General features: G+C 35.9%; 1 protein-coding gene across 1 annotated transcript in view; it reads left to right on the top strand.

The window, feature by feature from the left end:
- The window catches only part of LOC107092657 (neuropilin-2-like), a 33,548-nt gene extending 19,999 nt beyond the window's left edge, over positions 1 to 13,549 (top strand). The window contains exon 3 of the mRNA XM_015387252.1: positions 13,348 to 13,549. Within this exon, the coding sequence (XP_015242738.1) occupies positions 13,348 to 13,537 (190 nt within the window). The 3' untranslated portion in view covers positions 13,538 to 13,549. The remainder of the gene's footprint in view (positions 1 to 13,347) is intronic.
- The last annotated feature ends 354 nt before the right edge of the window (positions 13,550 to 13,903 follow it).

The raw sequence follows: 13,903 nt of genomic DNA, 5'->3' as shown, positions 1-13,903 counted from the left end.
TTGAGTGATATGTTCCAAATTTAAGCTAATTCTTGTTGGGTTTATTAATAAACTCACAAAAGTTAGCAGAGTTTGTTCGCATACACAGATCAGGATGTACTAGGACCTCTGGGTAGTACATTCTGCACATAAGTTTTACTGCATTACTGCAAACGTCCAGTTCAGCAAGCAAAGAAGAAATTGCCTTGGACATTTTAAGCACTGACACAAATTTGCTGAATCACTACATAATGGACTAAGGGTGGACAAATCAAGGACAGCTGTTGACATTTACGAGATATCTGCAGAACTAAAACAGAAAATAAGACCCTGAAACAATGACTTGTGAAGTCTTAAGTATCTAAATCCTGCAAGTTCTTATCTCTGTGGCAGCCACAAATGAGTGATTGCTAAACATACACAGTAGAAAAAGACCTTTGGTAAACTTTATGAGTAAAAAGCTGCAGATTAAATTTTTCTGTCCCAGACAGCAACAGACACAAATACAGAAATACACATAGTAGAGCATACAGTTTCCAGCCTCAGTTTCAGTGGTTTCTCAACCCATTTATTAACATTTCAGCAGTATCAATTATAGATAGGTGAATTCTTCCTTCTCAGAAGCACCAAAATCATTCAGACATTTCTTTCCTGGGATTGAAGCATCAATATTTTACAGGCTGCCTGTTTGTTAACAGGCAGAGAAGTAGAAAATGCCCACTGTGCTTTGTTCTGTTTTGCTTTCCCACAGAGCTGTGAAAATGAAAAACATACTTCTCTCTTTGTCCCTGGGCTCTAGGTATTTCTCCAGTTATACTCACTGTCCACATTATTCGGGGGTTTTGTCCATTTTTCTTTCTGGTGTTTTCTCTCTATATTTTTCCTCACTGCCTTTTTTCTCACACCCTTAACTTTACTTGTGTCCCACTCCTCTTAGATCCATTTAAGGTTGAGCCAGTTTGCAGGAGAATAAAATGCTGTTGTAATAAGCAATAGCATGGTTGGATTTTTTAGGACCTCTTCTTGCCTGCAGAGTGAGATATATGTAGTGTTGCTGGTGCTCTTTTGGTGAGGCGCTATTTAGGTTTACAAGCTCCTGGTCCTCAGTGGGTCTTGAGTGTGTGGGCCTGAAACCGAGCCGTAGGGTTCAGAGGGCAAAGAGAAGGAAGGGCTGTTGGTGTTTGTTCATATAGACATCCATGGTCGTCCACTGATTGTGAGTAACCACAAAATATAAAACATGCACCCAGAAATCTGGGTGTTTTCCTCATTTATCATATGGGATGTCTCTTGGGTATAAAATCACAGTTTTATACCTATTTTTTTTATTTTGAGAGTAAAATCATAAACGTATTTATTTAGAACAAAAAAATCTAACTGTGCCCATATACAGGGGCTAATTTATTCTGAACACCCCCCCCACAAGCTTGAAATGTAGTCGCACTAGTGTATGTTGTACACAATAATCAATAAGTGTACACACAAGCACCAACAAAGGTATAGTTTTTAATCTGATAAATGGTTCTAGAGGGGGGATCTTTTGTAGTTATGCATTTCGTTTTAATATAAATTAGTAGAGTATCATCTTTAAAATATATATTTTTCATGGATAAGCATAAAAGGTTAAATATATGCTTATTTTCACTCACAGGACCGTGAATATATATGTTACATTATGCATTTGCTTAAAACAGCAGGTTTACAGTTCTTTGCAAATATGCTGGATTAGAAGAGTGCTGGTTGTACTGATCATTTTCATAGACATGGAAAGACAAAGACAACATTTCATAACTTATTTAATATTCTTAGTTAGGTTGGCATCAGTGTTGCTACTCATTTCCTATTGTGATGTTTTAAAAATGTTGTGGCCCTGCATAATAACTGGTAAATATGCTTAATAATATGCTTCTCTGTTTCCTTAAGTCCTGCAGTCGTGGCCTGAGTCTGAGGGCACAACTAGTAAAACTGCAATATAAATTATGCACATTATGTTTTTAATCTAAAGGGTTTGCATTTTTCCAAAGTTTTAACCTTTAACTATGTTGTTTATCATCAAAAGAAAGTATTGGCTTCTACACCTAATAGTCTTTTTGTACCATGTTACTTCCTTTGCTTTTGACTCATTTACTGCATCTCAAGCTGTCCAAAAGATCACAGTCTGCTATGTTCTTTATTTTTTATTTATTTTTTGTTTTACTGTGTCCTATTGCAATGTGGCAATAGGAATAATTGTCTTGATGCCAAAAAAGAGCCCAACAGATTTTGCTTTCACAAGTGGAGCAGTACGGCTATCGCCATAGTGTTGATTTATGCATGTACATAGCTTTATTATAATTCATGTAGGGAGTATTACAGATTATATGGACACTGCAATGTAAGTAGAACAGGAAAGGAAAAACTGGAAAGAGGAGAAAATGAAAGAAGGAGGAGAAAAAAGGGAGACAATGAAAGAACCTTTTTTTATTGCTATGTTCAAAACAAGTATACTTAATTCTTTTATTTGTATGAAACATGCTAGTTTTGTCCTAGGTCTTTTACAAATTGGATTTGTCTAATGTATCATTATAAATAAAGTAATGTAAAGGACTAAGGGTTGAAAATAGAAATAAAATCTGAAAGGTGTAAAGTTTGGAATATCATTGGTGACTAATACAATTAAAATCAATGAGTTATATCATTACGCTTAAAAAGTTCCACATTTTCAAGCAGTATATTCAATTATAAAAGTGTTCCGAAATGTATAAAATATATGTAGCAAATAAATATATATAGCAAATAATCATTGAAAGGAAACCTGCTTGTTTTAATTCATACTTTCTTTATTGCTCGTAAGTTCAAAGTTTTGCCGTTTTAGTCCTTCTGGAAACCCCACACTGCCGTTCCTGCACTGATGGATTAAAATGATCATACTGAGAGACCTGCTCACAAATTGCTTTGATTGAGATTGAAATATTGACCGTCTGTACAGAATCTACCAAGTACAAAAAGCGATGGTGCACCTGCCAGAGGAACAGCACTTAGTAAATATAACTTCTAGTTTATGGTGCTATATGTATTGAAAAAAGTTTCAATTCCTGAGGTTTTTGCACACCGCTCAGCATTTTAAAAATCTTAGCCATGCTTGTCTAAATCAGTGTTTGAACAATGAAGGGCTGCATTTCAGATGTAAATTAAATGGGCAAGCTTATGCTTTCTGTGATGTTTGATTAAAATAACAGAGAATAATTTAAGAGAGGAAAGGAAATGCTTTAGAAATTGGTGATCCTCTATAGTGAGCAGTGCACAGTGAGCAGTCTGGGGTTAAGGGTCTAGCTATCCAGAGACCGTTTTAGTTTTCAACGATTACTTTGTTTACATGAAATAACACAGTATGATTCTAAAATTGTAAAGTTGATAGTTTTTAATTACATCCCTACATGAACAATACGATTGTTATCCTGGATTTGAAATCTACTCCTTTGGTTTTAAAGCTGCATTTGTCAAGAATAGTTTCTTGCTGGACATAAACATTCAATAAATGTTGAGCAAACTTCTGGGACTTCTGATGAACTGTATACAGTCGTCATTACGGTGCAGAATATAAAAATGTAGTGCTTTGACTTACTGGTTTGGTTGTTTATCTCATGTTTGTCAATGGCTTGCTGCCCTGCTGTGCCTCTAAAAACAAGATCTCAATTTGGAGCATTTGGAGAGGGCTCACACACAAACACAGACGCACACACGGCCGCTTAGGGAAAAGTGCAGCGTCAGGGTCTGCTGAGGGCAAGCACAAATTATCCTGACAGATACCTCCTGTCGCTCTGTCTCCTCTCCTCTTTCCTACTGGCTCTCTGCCCCATTCTCGCCACTAGATTCATGTCCCCCACTCCCACCCTCGTCACCATTGCCCAATGGATTCCATCTATCATCTTTCATCTGCTCTTGCAACTTTGCCCATCTCACCTTCTTCGATCTCTCTTGCCCCCCTCCCTCCTTCTCTATCACCTCTGCTCCCTTTCTTTGGCCTATATTTGTTTGATCCGCAATGTGTCCTTAAGTCAAATTTATCTCCTTTCTTTCTGTCCCTCGCCAAGCCGTCTTCATCTTCTATAAGCTGGTATATCAGAAAATGGTAACTGCAAGTTAAGTTCTGGATTGTCTTCATTCAGTGATTTACTTCTTAAATCTTAGATCCATGTCTTTTCTCCCCCTAAAGTTTCTGTCTATATTTGTATCACCTACAACTCTGTTTTGGACCTCCAATAATCCATCTCCCTCTTCAAAGACAGGAAATAGACTAACACTTAAAATGGTGAGTTCCAACAATAAAAAGCTCTCATACAACATGAGGCATGAACTATGAAGTGAGAGAATATTTTTGGTACTTAAGTCCAGTCATGAATTCAACAAGCAACATATGGAGCCTGTGTGCAGAGTAGAATGAAAAAGCAATAGTGTGCAGTGCCATGCAAAACTTTTTCCATGTTAGTTCGTTTTCCATGTTAGTTAATTTTTCTTCCACAAACTTGTACTTTTATTTGAAATAATAAACACAGAATAGTTTAACATTTATAAAGTGTAAAAAAAAAAAAGATTAAAAAACACAGACAATGAGTGTGGTAATAAATTCATGCCACATGTATTTCAGTAGTGCAGCTTTCAGTCCATCCAGTTCTCCTTATTTCACATAGTCTCTAACATGAGCTGCAAACAGGACTTCTTATGCCCCTTTTTTGTATTCAGCTATAAAGGCCAGACTTTCACAGCTAGGAGCTGTTTTATCGACAATTTTCTACAACTTAAAGAGATCCACTTATGGTGGACTATGGAGCTCCTCCAGAGTCACTCTTGCTCTTACAGGCATAAACACTCTCCTTCCCAGGCAAACGTTTAAGGTAGGCGGCCATGTCTGGTTGGTTTGCAGTTGCGCCGTCCTTATTCATTTTCTACTGATAAATTAACTTGTGCTCAATGAATTTTCAAAGGTTTCTTTTTAAACCCAACTTAATTTTTGAATAATCTTTTACATTTTCAGCTGTTTGTCTGTCTTTACGATGATGTTCAAGTCTTTCAGATAGCAGCAAATCTATGTTTGTTATATCTTACTATTGGAGGAAACTGGATTTTTTAAGGGTATAGGATGAAAGAGAACTAACTACAAATGTAAACAACACTTTGTTAGATTGTTATGTTAAAACATTAAACAAATTATGAACAATTTCCCTCCCATCCTCATACTTTGTGTTGCTCCCTTGAATACATTTTATATTATGCACATTTCCGTTTGTGAATGGATCATAAATAAAACAATCTAACAAAAAACATCAAGAAATATGAGTAGGTTTGTATGTCTACTGTAACAAAAATATATGACAGAAGCTAAAGTGAGTAATATCATTTTACCAGTGACTGAGACCTTTTTTTTTGCTCTGCCCCAATCTGTCATTTAATTTCATGCCCGTTTCCTTGTCTTCTCTGCGTGTCTCGTGTAATGTGAGTCACATATCAAATGTGAACACTGCTGTCTGCAAATGTAGGAATATTTTATCGCACATGCAGATACATCTGGCCGGCAGGCAGAAGTCCTGCAGACCTGACCAAGAGAATAGTGAAAAGATGGAGTGATGTGATGCGACACTGGCCTCGGGGCAGAGCGGCAGAGAGGAAAAAGGTGGAGGGAAGAAAAAGGATGGCAGAGGGAGGAGGAGAGAGCAGCAGCATGTGGAGTGACAGTTCGATTACCAGCTGTGGGCATTTAGCAGCAGCCTGCATGTTTGGATTAACATCACGGTGACTCTACCAGCAGGAGAGTCAAGCATCTAGACAAAAGTTCAAACAAAGAGCCAAGAAAGGGGTTATCACTCTGTTTAGGAAAAAGGAAATAAATGATCACTCAAGGAAATGAACATTTTTAGCCTATTTATGTGCTTTTTAGTTGAAAGTATCTTCTTTGGTTAACAATTATACAGCAATGGCAACAAGTGATCTCAGAGAAATGTCTTTTAGGATTTCTCTTCATGCCGGGGTGCCTTTTTTTAAAGAAAGGTGTCTGTATACAAATAATTGAATGGAAAAAAACTTACAAATTTTCAGGAAAGGAAACATGTTTTAGCTAGAAGATAATTGCAGCAATTAAATGAGAAAAACAACATTTGCCCTGCAGTGAAATGTAAATATCTGGGCATATGAAATCTGCCTGCCTGGAAGAGAAAGAAGATATACTGTATTTAATGTTGAATGATAAAAGCTCCCAATCAGTAAACCTTTCTGTAAGTCTGCAGAGATGCATCTCTCTTTAAGCCCTCAATTATTTCAAATCTACCCAATCAATGGTGCCGTGTATCACGAAGACCCCAGTTTATACAAAATCAACAGATTTTCTAAAGGCTCTAAATATAATGGAGTTTTATGTGTTCTATTGTTCACTTCACATCTGCTTGCCAACTTAGCTGTGTATGTCCATTGCCGTCTCACCAAGGTAATTGCAGACGATTGTCTTTAACTGTTATGCTGCGGTTTGTTGATAGATAAACCACTAAAAGCTGGGAAGAACCCACATCAAAGCTGTTTTGAAAGGGTTTCCTTAAAGGTGATCTAGTTTTACTGTTTTCAGGGTGAAAACACTGATACGCTATAAAGAAGAATGTCTGCATATTTCAAAATTGACATGAAAAATGTCATCTGAAGGTTTTTGTCCTTATGGTGCTTCTGTTTTTGAAACATTCAGCAAAAATATTCAAGTCCTTTAATAGATTCTCAAAACAAGTTTTTGGTAATGACCTGATTTGTCAAAAATCTGTTTATCAATGTTGAATGTGTTTCTAAGAATTTCAGGAAATGCTTAGTATACCTGAGGAAATACTTATAGCCCTATTTATAAATCGTCACTCTATTTGATTTTTCTATAACTTGCAGGAAACAAGAAGAAACAAACTGTCAAAATCTTCACCTTAGCTCTGCTTTAGTCAGACTGAATTTGTTTATTGTAAAAAATGACTTATTTAACGTCAGACTGTCCCCATAAACAACCCCTTATAAAGAGTATCACATCCAGATAGTGTGGATGGAAAGTTTAAAATATATACCTAAAGCAGAAAGCAAAGAAATACAAGGCTGAGCTATAGGCTCTGTATTTTAGTTGATTTTAAGTTGATCATCGTTGATATCAGTAAAAAACATCTAATTTAGCTTTTTGGTTGTACGTTTAACACCGGTTCCCAAGCCATTCTAACTTCTGTTATGTTGTATCAACAAGTAGCTTTTCCATTTTAAACTTATAAAAAATGCGATGAAAATGAAGCATTTAGAGCATAATATAGTAGTCAATGGATAGCAGAGGTCATCTATTATCCTTCCATCTAGAATACCCCCCTTACCCCAAAAAAGCAATGAAAAACAAACAAACAAAAAAATAATAATATATATATATAAATATGATCATTATTTTTCTATGTGTTGTCAAAGAAAATGAGCTAAAAGCTTTAATGAAATGTTAACCTCTCATGTGTTGAGTTTAGAATAGGTATTTATGCATAACCTCCTTCAGGTATGTTGGCTATAATGATAATACTACTGCTGTGATTTATGGATACTGCCTGGAGCCCTGAGGGTCTACCTGATCAATGTCTGCTACTGTAATAACTCTATGCGTGTCAGTGTGTGTGTGTGTGTGTGTGTGTGTGTGCGTGCTTCAGTGAAGGACTGATTCTGATCAATGTGTGTTAAAACCATAATGAGGAATCGATTAGTTGTCCTGCAGACTATGGCTGAACACTTGTACATACTTCCACATACACATTTACACACATGTACACACACTAGTTTTCACTGTCCAGCGCAAAGCAATAAGAAACCCATTACCTGATATCAGTGAAGCTCGCTCTCTATTACCTGCTTCCCTGACACGCTCCCGACTGGTGCTTTAAGTCAACACCTTTGTTTAAATATGTGGTCCAAACGGTAAGCATGTGTTTAGGTCGCATTAAAAAGTGCTTCTAACTGCTTTATTATCATATATAGCCTAAAGAAAAAAACAGAATTTTAAATTCTGACTTTAAGAAATGACAAATTTGATGCCATGAGTATAGACTCTTCTTTAAATGCCAAATGATGTTTTACTGTACATGGAAAAATGAATTTGGCAGATTTGATTTATGTTTTGGATCTAATCTTAAGAATAGTTTGCAGGAACTGAACACAATCAGATATGATTTGTAAAAACTCAATAAATCCCTCATGGGTTGTTATTAGTGTCTGGAAACAATCCTGTCAGCTGCTCCTGTGCAGAAGCCTCCCCTAAATGTACCAGCAGTGTTGACCTCAAATTCAGTCCATGGTCTGTCCTTCACTTTGTTCTTAGCAGTAGTGTGGAAAATTAAAACTGGATCTTTGTGCAAAAACAGGCTTGGATCTCATTAGACAAAAAAGACAGTATGTTTTTTTTTTTCTTCTCATTTTTGTAAAATCAATCTGAAAATAATGGGCCTGTTGCCTGAACAAAGCTTTCAAATCTCCTGATTTCTTTTCTGTTTGATTGGATCCCTGTTTAAAAAACAAGCAGGCATAAGTGAAGTGTAGAAGAAGAGGAACGACTGCAAAATTACAGTTTGCTTTTGCTTACAGGCATTGATGCTTTTGCAAGAAGCATCTGTTAACGGTCAGAGGGGTTGGAGGAAACTGGCAGATTTATGATTTCTTCCTTTGTTTGACAGAGAGCCAACAGTGCGTTTTGCTTCTCTAAGAAAGATCTAAAAATACTCCTTATGGCTAAATTTTACACTGACACATGACTAAAGCAGAAGTGATATGTATGAAACGATTTACCCAATATAAAATTCCAGCACCTGCAGTTTGTATCAAAACTATTATTAACAACTGTCATTTTTATCTGATTTTGACATTTTTAAATGCAGACATTTGGAATCGCACCAAGAAAAGATGTATATAAAACTTTTAAAAAATATCTTTATTTAGCAGTAATGAATATTACTGTGGAAGTTTAGGTAAAAAAAAAAAAGAAAAAAAAGAGACATATTAGAACAAATGTTGTTTTTCTTGACATAAAATTGCTTGAGATAAACATATTTAAAATCAATTTAAATTTAGCCTTTTTTGTCTTTAGTAATTTACTTGACATTTATGTAAACTGATGTCAGTTCCTGTTACCATTTAATTAGTCATCCATGTCAGTCTGTTCATTAGACTTCATTTTTTTGCCTATTTCTTTGGACAGTTTGCCAATGTGCAATTTGCTATGGTACACAGTGTTATAAGAAAGGTAAAAAAAAATAAAAATTCTCCAAGACTTAATCTTATAAATGGCTTCAAGTTTCTATAGCAACCATCTGTATGTTTAGGAGATGCCCAGGAGAAAAGCGTTCTTCTGGCCTATGACAAGCATAAATGTGTAAAGTTTGCTAAGTACAACAGGGATTTAAGACTTATTGTGGGCTTTAATCAAATGAGACAGAGATTGAGTTGTTTAATTTACAAACACTCAATGATTGTTTATAAAAAGTATATTTTATTGAGGTTTTTTTACTCATTTTGAAATGGTGCTATTGGAAGGTGTGGTCATTATGTTATTGGTCCTTTGTTTTTTCCCCCTCCATCATCACAATGTTTCTCACATAAAGACACGATGACAACTTTGGTCCATAAAAAAGTCTGAAAAGAAATATAAATAAGAAAGCTGTAGGGTAGGATATTTATCTGACAGCCTTATCAGAGCTTCCTCACTCATTACATTCCTTATGTTACCGTGACACTTACTCAGGTCCACTGTTAAAGTCTATTTAGTATCAAGAATTTATTCCCCTTCCATTTACTCAACATAAAAATGACTTAAAAACATGTGTGGGAGAATCTGATTTGGAGGTCTTGTTGTTCCCTTTGGCGAGTCTAAGAACATCTTGGAACAGCTACAGTGGAATATATTTAGGGGGAAAAGAGAGACGAGACGATGGGATTAAACAGTTTGTTAGAAGCCGTGTAACTCCCACTCTTGTATGGATTGGAAACCTCAAACCCCTCTGACCAGAACTGTGTTAAACCGCTAGATTTGTTTTCATCAACATAAACATGCTGCATGAATGCAAGGCTTAAGAGTTGGTGGCTTTGTTTAATTTTAAAAGCATGCAGCAGAAGGAATGGAGGACACCTGTCCATGCTAGTCTGAGGCGTGGAGAAGGCAGCTTAGGTGCACTTCGGTGTCCTCTCAGATCAATCTGATATTGTCTTCTTTGCTTTCTTGTTTTTAGACAAAGTTGATACTATAATCTCTAAACTGCTTAACATTCATTAAGTTTAAAGCAAGAACAGAAGGGCAAAGCAACACATAGAGGAGTATTAAGAGAATGAGTTGCCATTACACAAAAGAGGTGTGGAGAACTGTCTGGATAATGAATCATTGTTTTAAGAAACATATGAGACTCACCCACACGTGCTTGCAGAAGACAAGCATGCATGTAAAGTGACAGTTTGCAACATAAATCTGAAGAAGGGGGGGTTTATGCACAGAGCATGATGGGAGAGAAGGAGGTGAGTGACCCTCAGCATGTTAGGAGGAGGCTCACCTGTCAGATCAAACACAAACATAATTCTTCTTTGCATTTGAATTTTTTTTACATGCAGGGATCTGTTAAGTTTATGTTCACATAGAATGTCTGTTATGTATTTGTAAAATGACACATGGGGTAATTAAAAAATGTTATTTGGGTTTCCAATTAAGAAAAACAATGCATAGATTGAGTCATATTTAAAGGAGTCCAAACTTTTCAAAGAAAGTTCTCAAGCTTTTAGTCTTAAGGTTTTTTTTTTTTGGCAGGACATTAGACAGAAATTTAACGTACAAATCCAGAACAGTTTTTACCATGTTACTCTGTACTTTAATTGAAACATAATAAAAACACTTTACCAACAACACAACCTTCACTGATTCTAATGGAAAAGAAAGAGAAAATAGAAGAAAATGTTGATCATCTGGTGATCAGAAATATGACCATATGGGACAGTTTCACACTCTTAGCACCTAAACATTATGAACTTAGTGTTAGATTTTTGTGATTCTCACCATGTAGTCTAAAATTTCCATCACACTATAAACATTCACTTCTTCTCATATGAAAACAAGAATGGCTTTTAGGAATGCCGCCGGAGGAACGGCTCATGTCTCTAAAAAAACATGGCATCATCACTTCGACATGACGTTGCATAAAGAAAAAAAAAAGATTTATGGCTAGATACTGTAGATGCTCGTTGTTGACTTGTTGAAAATCAGAAACAAGCCTCAAAACTCTCAGCCTCAATGGACCCAAAGAAAGGTTTGCAGGATCAAATATCTGCAAACCTTAATGGTTGAAACAATGTTGTAAAATAAAGCAGGCTGAAATTTACCCTGGATGAAAAGAATCTTATAGTTGTTGCATGTTAATTTTAATATGCACACATTTTTTTCTTTTAATCTTAAATGATAATGTTATATTTTGTACAGCTAAGGTTTTCATTTTAAAGTCTATCCTCCAGTGCCATAACTCCTGTTTGCTTTTAGGTTCCAGGTTTGCTAACTATATTTTAAAAAAGAAAAGCTGCAACAAATGCCAGCTAACAAATAGTGAAAAGATTAACACCCTTTTCATATGCATGTATTTTTAATATGTGTGCTGTGTGGGAGCAGCTTACCATGAGCTTAACTTTTATTATCCAGAGGTACATGATACCTTCGTGTTATAAGTCAGTTTAATGACCAGAGTTGCTGGTGGGTGTTATTTTTAACAGCAATAAAGTCAGAAATAACTGTTAAACTATACAGAAACTCAATGCTGCACAAGTTTCAGAGAAATATATAAAGATCTGCGCAGCATAAATTATTCAGCTCTGATGTGGTCAGACGTAATTGTTATGCTGTAAACGAGCATACAGGTAAAGTTCACCCTAAAGTGTTTTGCTTTACAGTAGTTAAAGAAAATTCCTAATTGTGAAGAAGATTTTAGTTTAAATCAAATGTTAAAACCTTCCTTTATAACGCCCTCCAGGAATTTATTCCCAGGAAGCTATTTTAGAGACAGGCAGGTGTGCCTTTGGTATCCAGACGCAGAGGCAGCGCTCCTGCTGTGAGTCCACAGATAGACCTTAACATTTGTTGTCAGAAAACATGAAAGAAACAGGAATAGAAATAGATTTCTTGCCAGTGACGTCCTTTTATGGTAGAAAACAATTCCCAGCATCCTGTCTGCTTATATTTAGTGTGAGGTGTCTTTCAAGTTTTTTTTTCAGTCCACTTTTGTAATGCTCAGTATTTCTTTCCAACAATAGATTAAGCGGACATTGATCTACGACCGAATGGTAAAACAATGAGAATTTATATTTTGATTTTAATCTGCAATTATTTCCATCCATCCATCCATCCATCCATCCATCCATCCATCCATCCATCCATCCATCCATCCATCCATCCATCCATCCATCCATCCATCCAGGAATCACCTACTGTTAATGGACAACCTCAGCCTGCTTGTTCAGGACATACCGAGGTTGTTAGATTTTCCATCTCTCACAGAGTTTCCGCGGATCATTAAAATCATTAAAAGTCATTAAATAATATTTTTTTTAATTAAGGCCTGATTTGGCATTAAAATTCATTAAATGCAATGATTTCGGCATTTAAAATGCTTTATTTAGAAAAAAAAAGTTTATAAAATCAATTTATTAAACAATATATATATTTGCAAATATATCATGATATATTTGCGCGGAACTGCTTCCGGTTGATCCGGAATGTTCGGAAAAGAAGCTCGCTGCAGGGAAAAGGCTAGAGAATGGGGAAAAGGCTAATTTTAACAAAAGTGGCTGGAAATTAAGGAATTGCAGCCTGCCGATGAAAAAGATGAAGGAATTTGCCGTGTATATATATGAGAGTCATGGGTATTTGTTGATGGCATTAATTATTTCTAAGAGCATTAAAAGAGCATTAAAAATCATTAAATTAGAGTTAATCATTTCTGTATAAACCCTGTCTCACATCTCATTCAACAGTTCAAACAACAGATGACAGCATGTAAAAATGTTTTTTTCCTGCGCTAAAAAAAGGACAAGAAGCAGCACAAGTGTGGGATTTTAGTTTTTTAAGAAGACAGAAGGCAGGTTGTTAAAGTGCAAAAACAGTATTTGCTTCCAGCAGAGCAGCAGACTAAGTTGGCCGTGTATTGAGTTCATCAGAGAGCCCTCCTTTGGGAAGAACATTTTTCTGTATTGGCTTATTTATTTCTTTTTTTGTTCTTAGATAAACATTAATACAACTTACAACCAGGATGTGTGGGGTCTACATCAATGTTAGCTAATTTTGCAAAACAAGAGATCACATTCATAACGAGACTTGTTTGTCTTTTTCAGATATGACTATGTAGAGATCCATGATGGGAACTCGGAAGCAGGCGACCTGCTGGGAAAGCACTGCAGCAACATTGCCCCGGCTCCAATCATATCGTCTGGTCCATCTCTTCACATCAAGTTTGTGTCAGACTACGCCCAGCAGGGGGCGGGCTTTTCACTGCGCTACGAAATCTACAAAACTGGTAAATGACTGCGTTCTATCTTTTTTGGGAGAAACAATCCTACCTTCTAAAAAAACATGCTCTGATTGTTTATAAGAATATTTCATAGCATTTTTATTTTTTTAAAATCTTGGATTAAATAAAAAGCAAGAGTTTTATTTCCGTGCAAAAAGGAAAAGTGGGCACGACTTGCCCCAAAAGCAAATCAAAGATTGGACCTTTAGTTAAAAAGAGTGGGTAGAAATAAAAAAACATTAATTGTAAATTAAAAGAACAATAAGTAATAATGACACATAGCGTTTGAAATCAGTAAAATATGCTACACACGTAGCATTCCTTCCCTCTCAAGTGAGACCAGTACATGATACAATTTCTGCTTCACTTCTCACCCCAGC

Source organism: Cyprinodon variegatus, unplaced genomic scaffold, assembly GCF_000732505.1.
Source record: "Cyprinodon variegatus isolate N-32 unplaced genomic scaffold, C_variegatus-1.0 Scaffold389, whole genome shotgun sequence".
NCBI lineage: Eukaryota > Metazoa > Chordata > Actinopteri > Cyprinodontiformes > Cyprinodontidae > Cyprinodon > Cyprinodon variegatus.
This window is presented reverse-complemented; position numbering and strand designations above follow the sequence as displayed.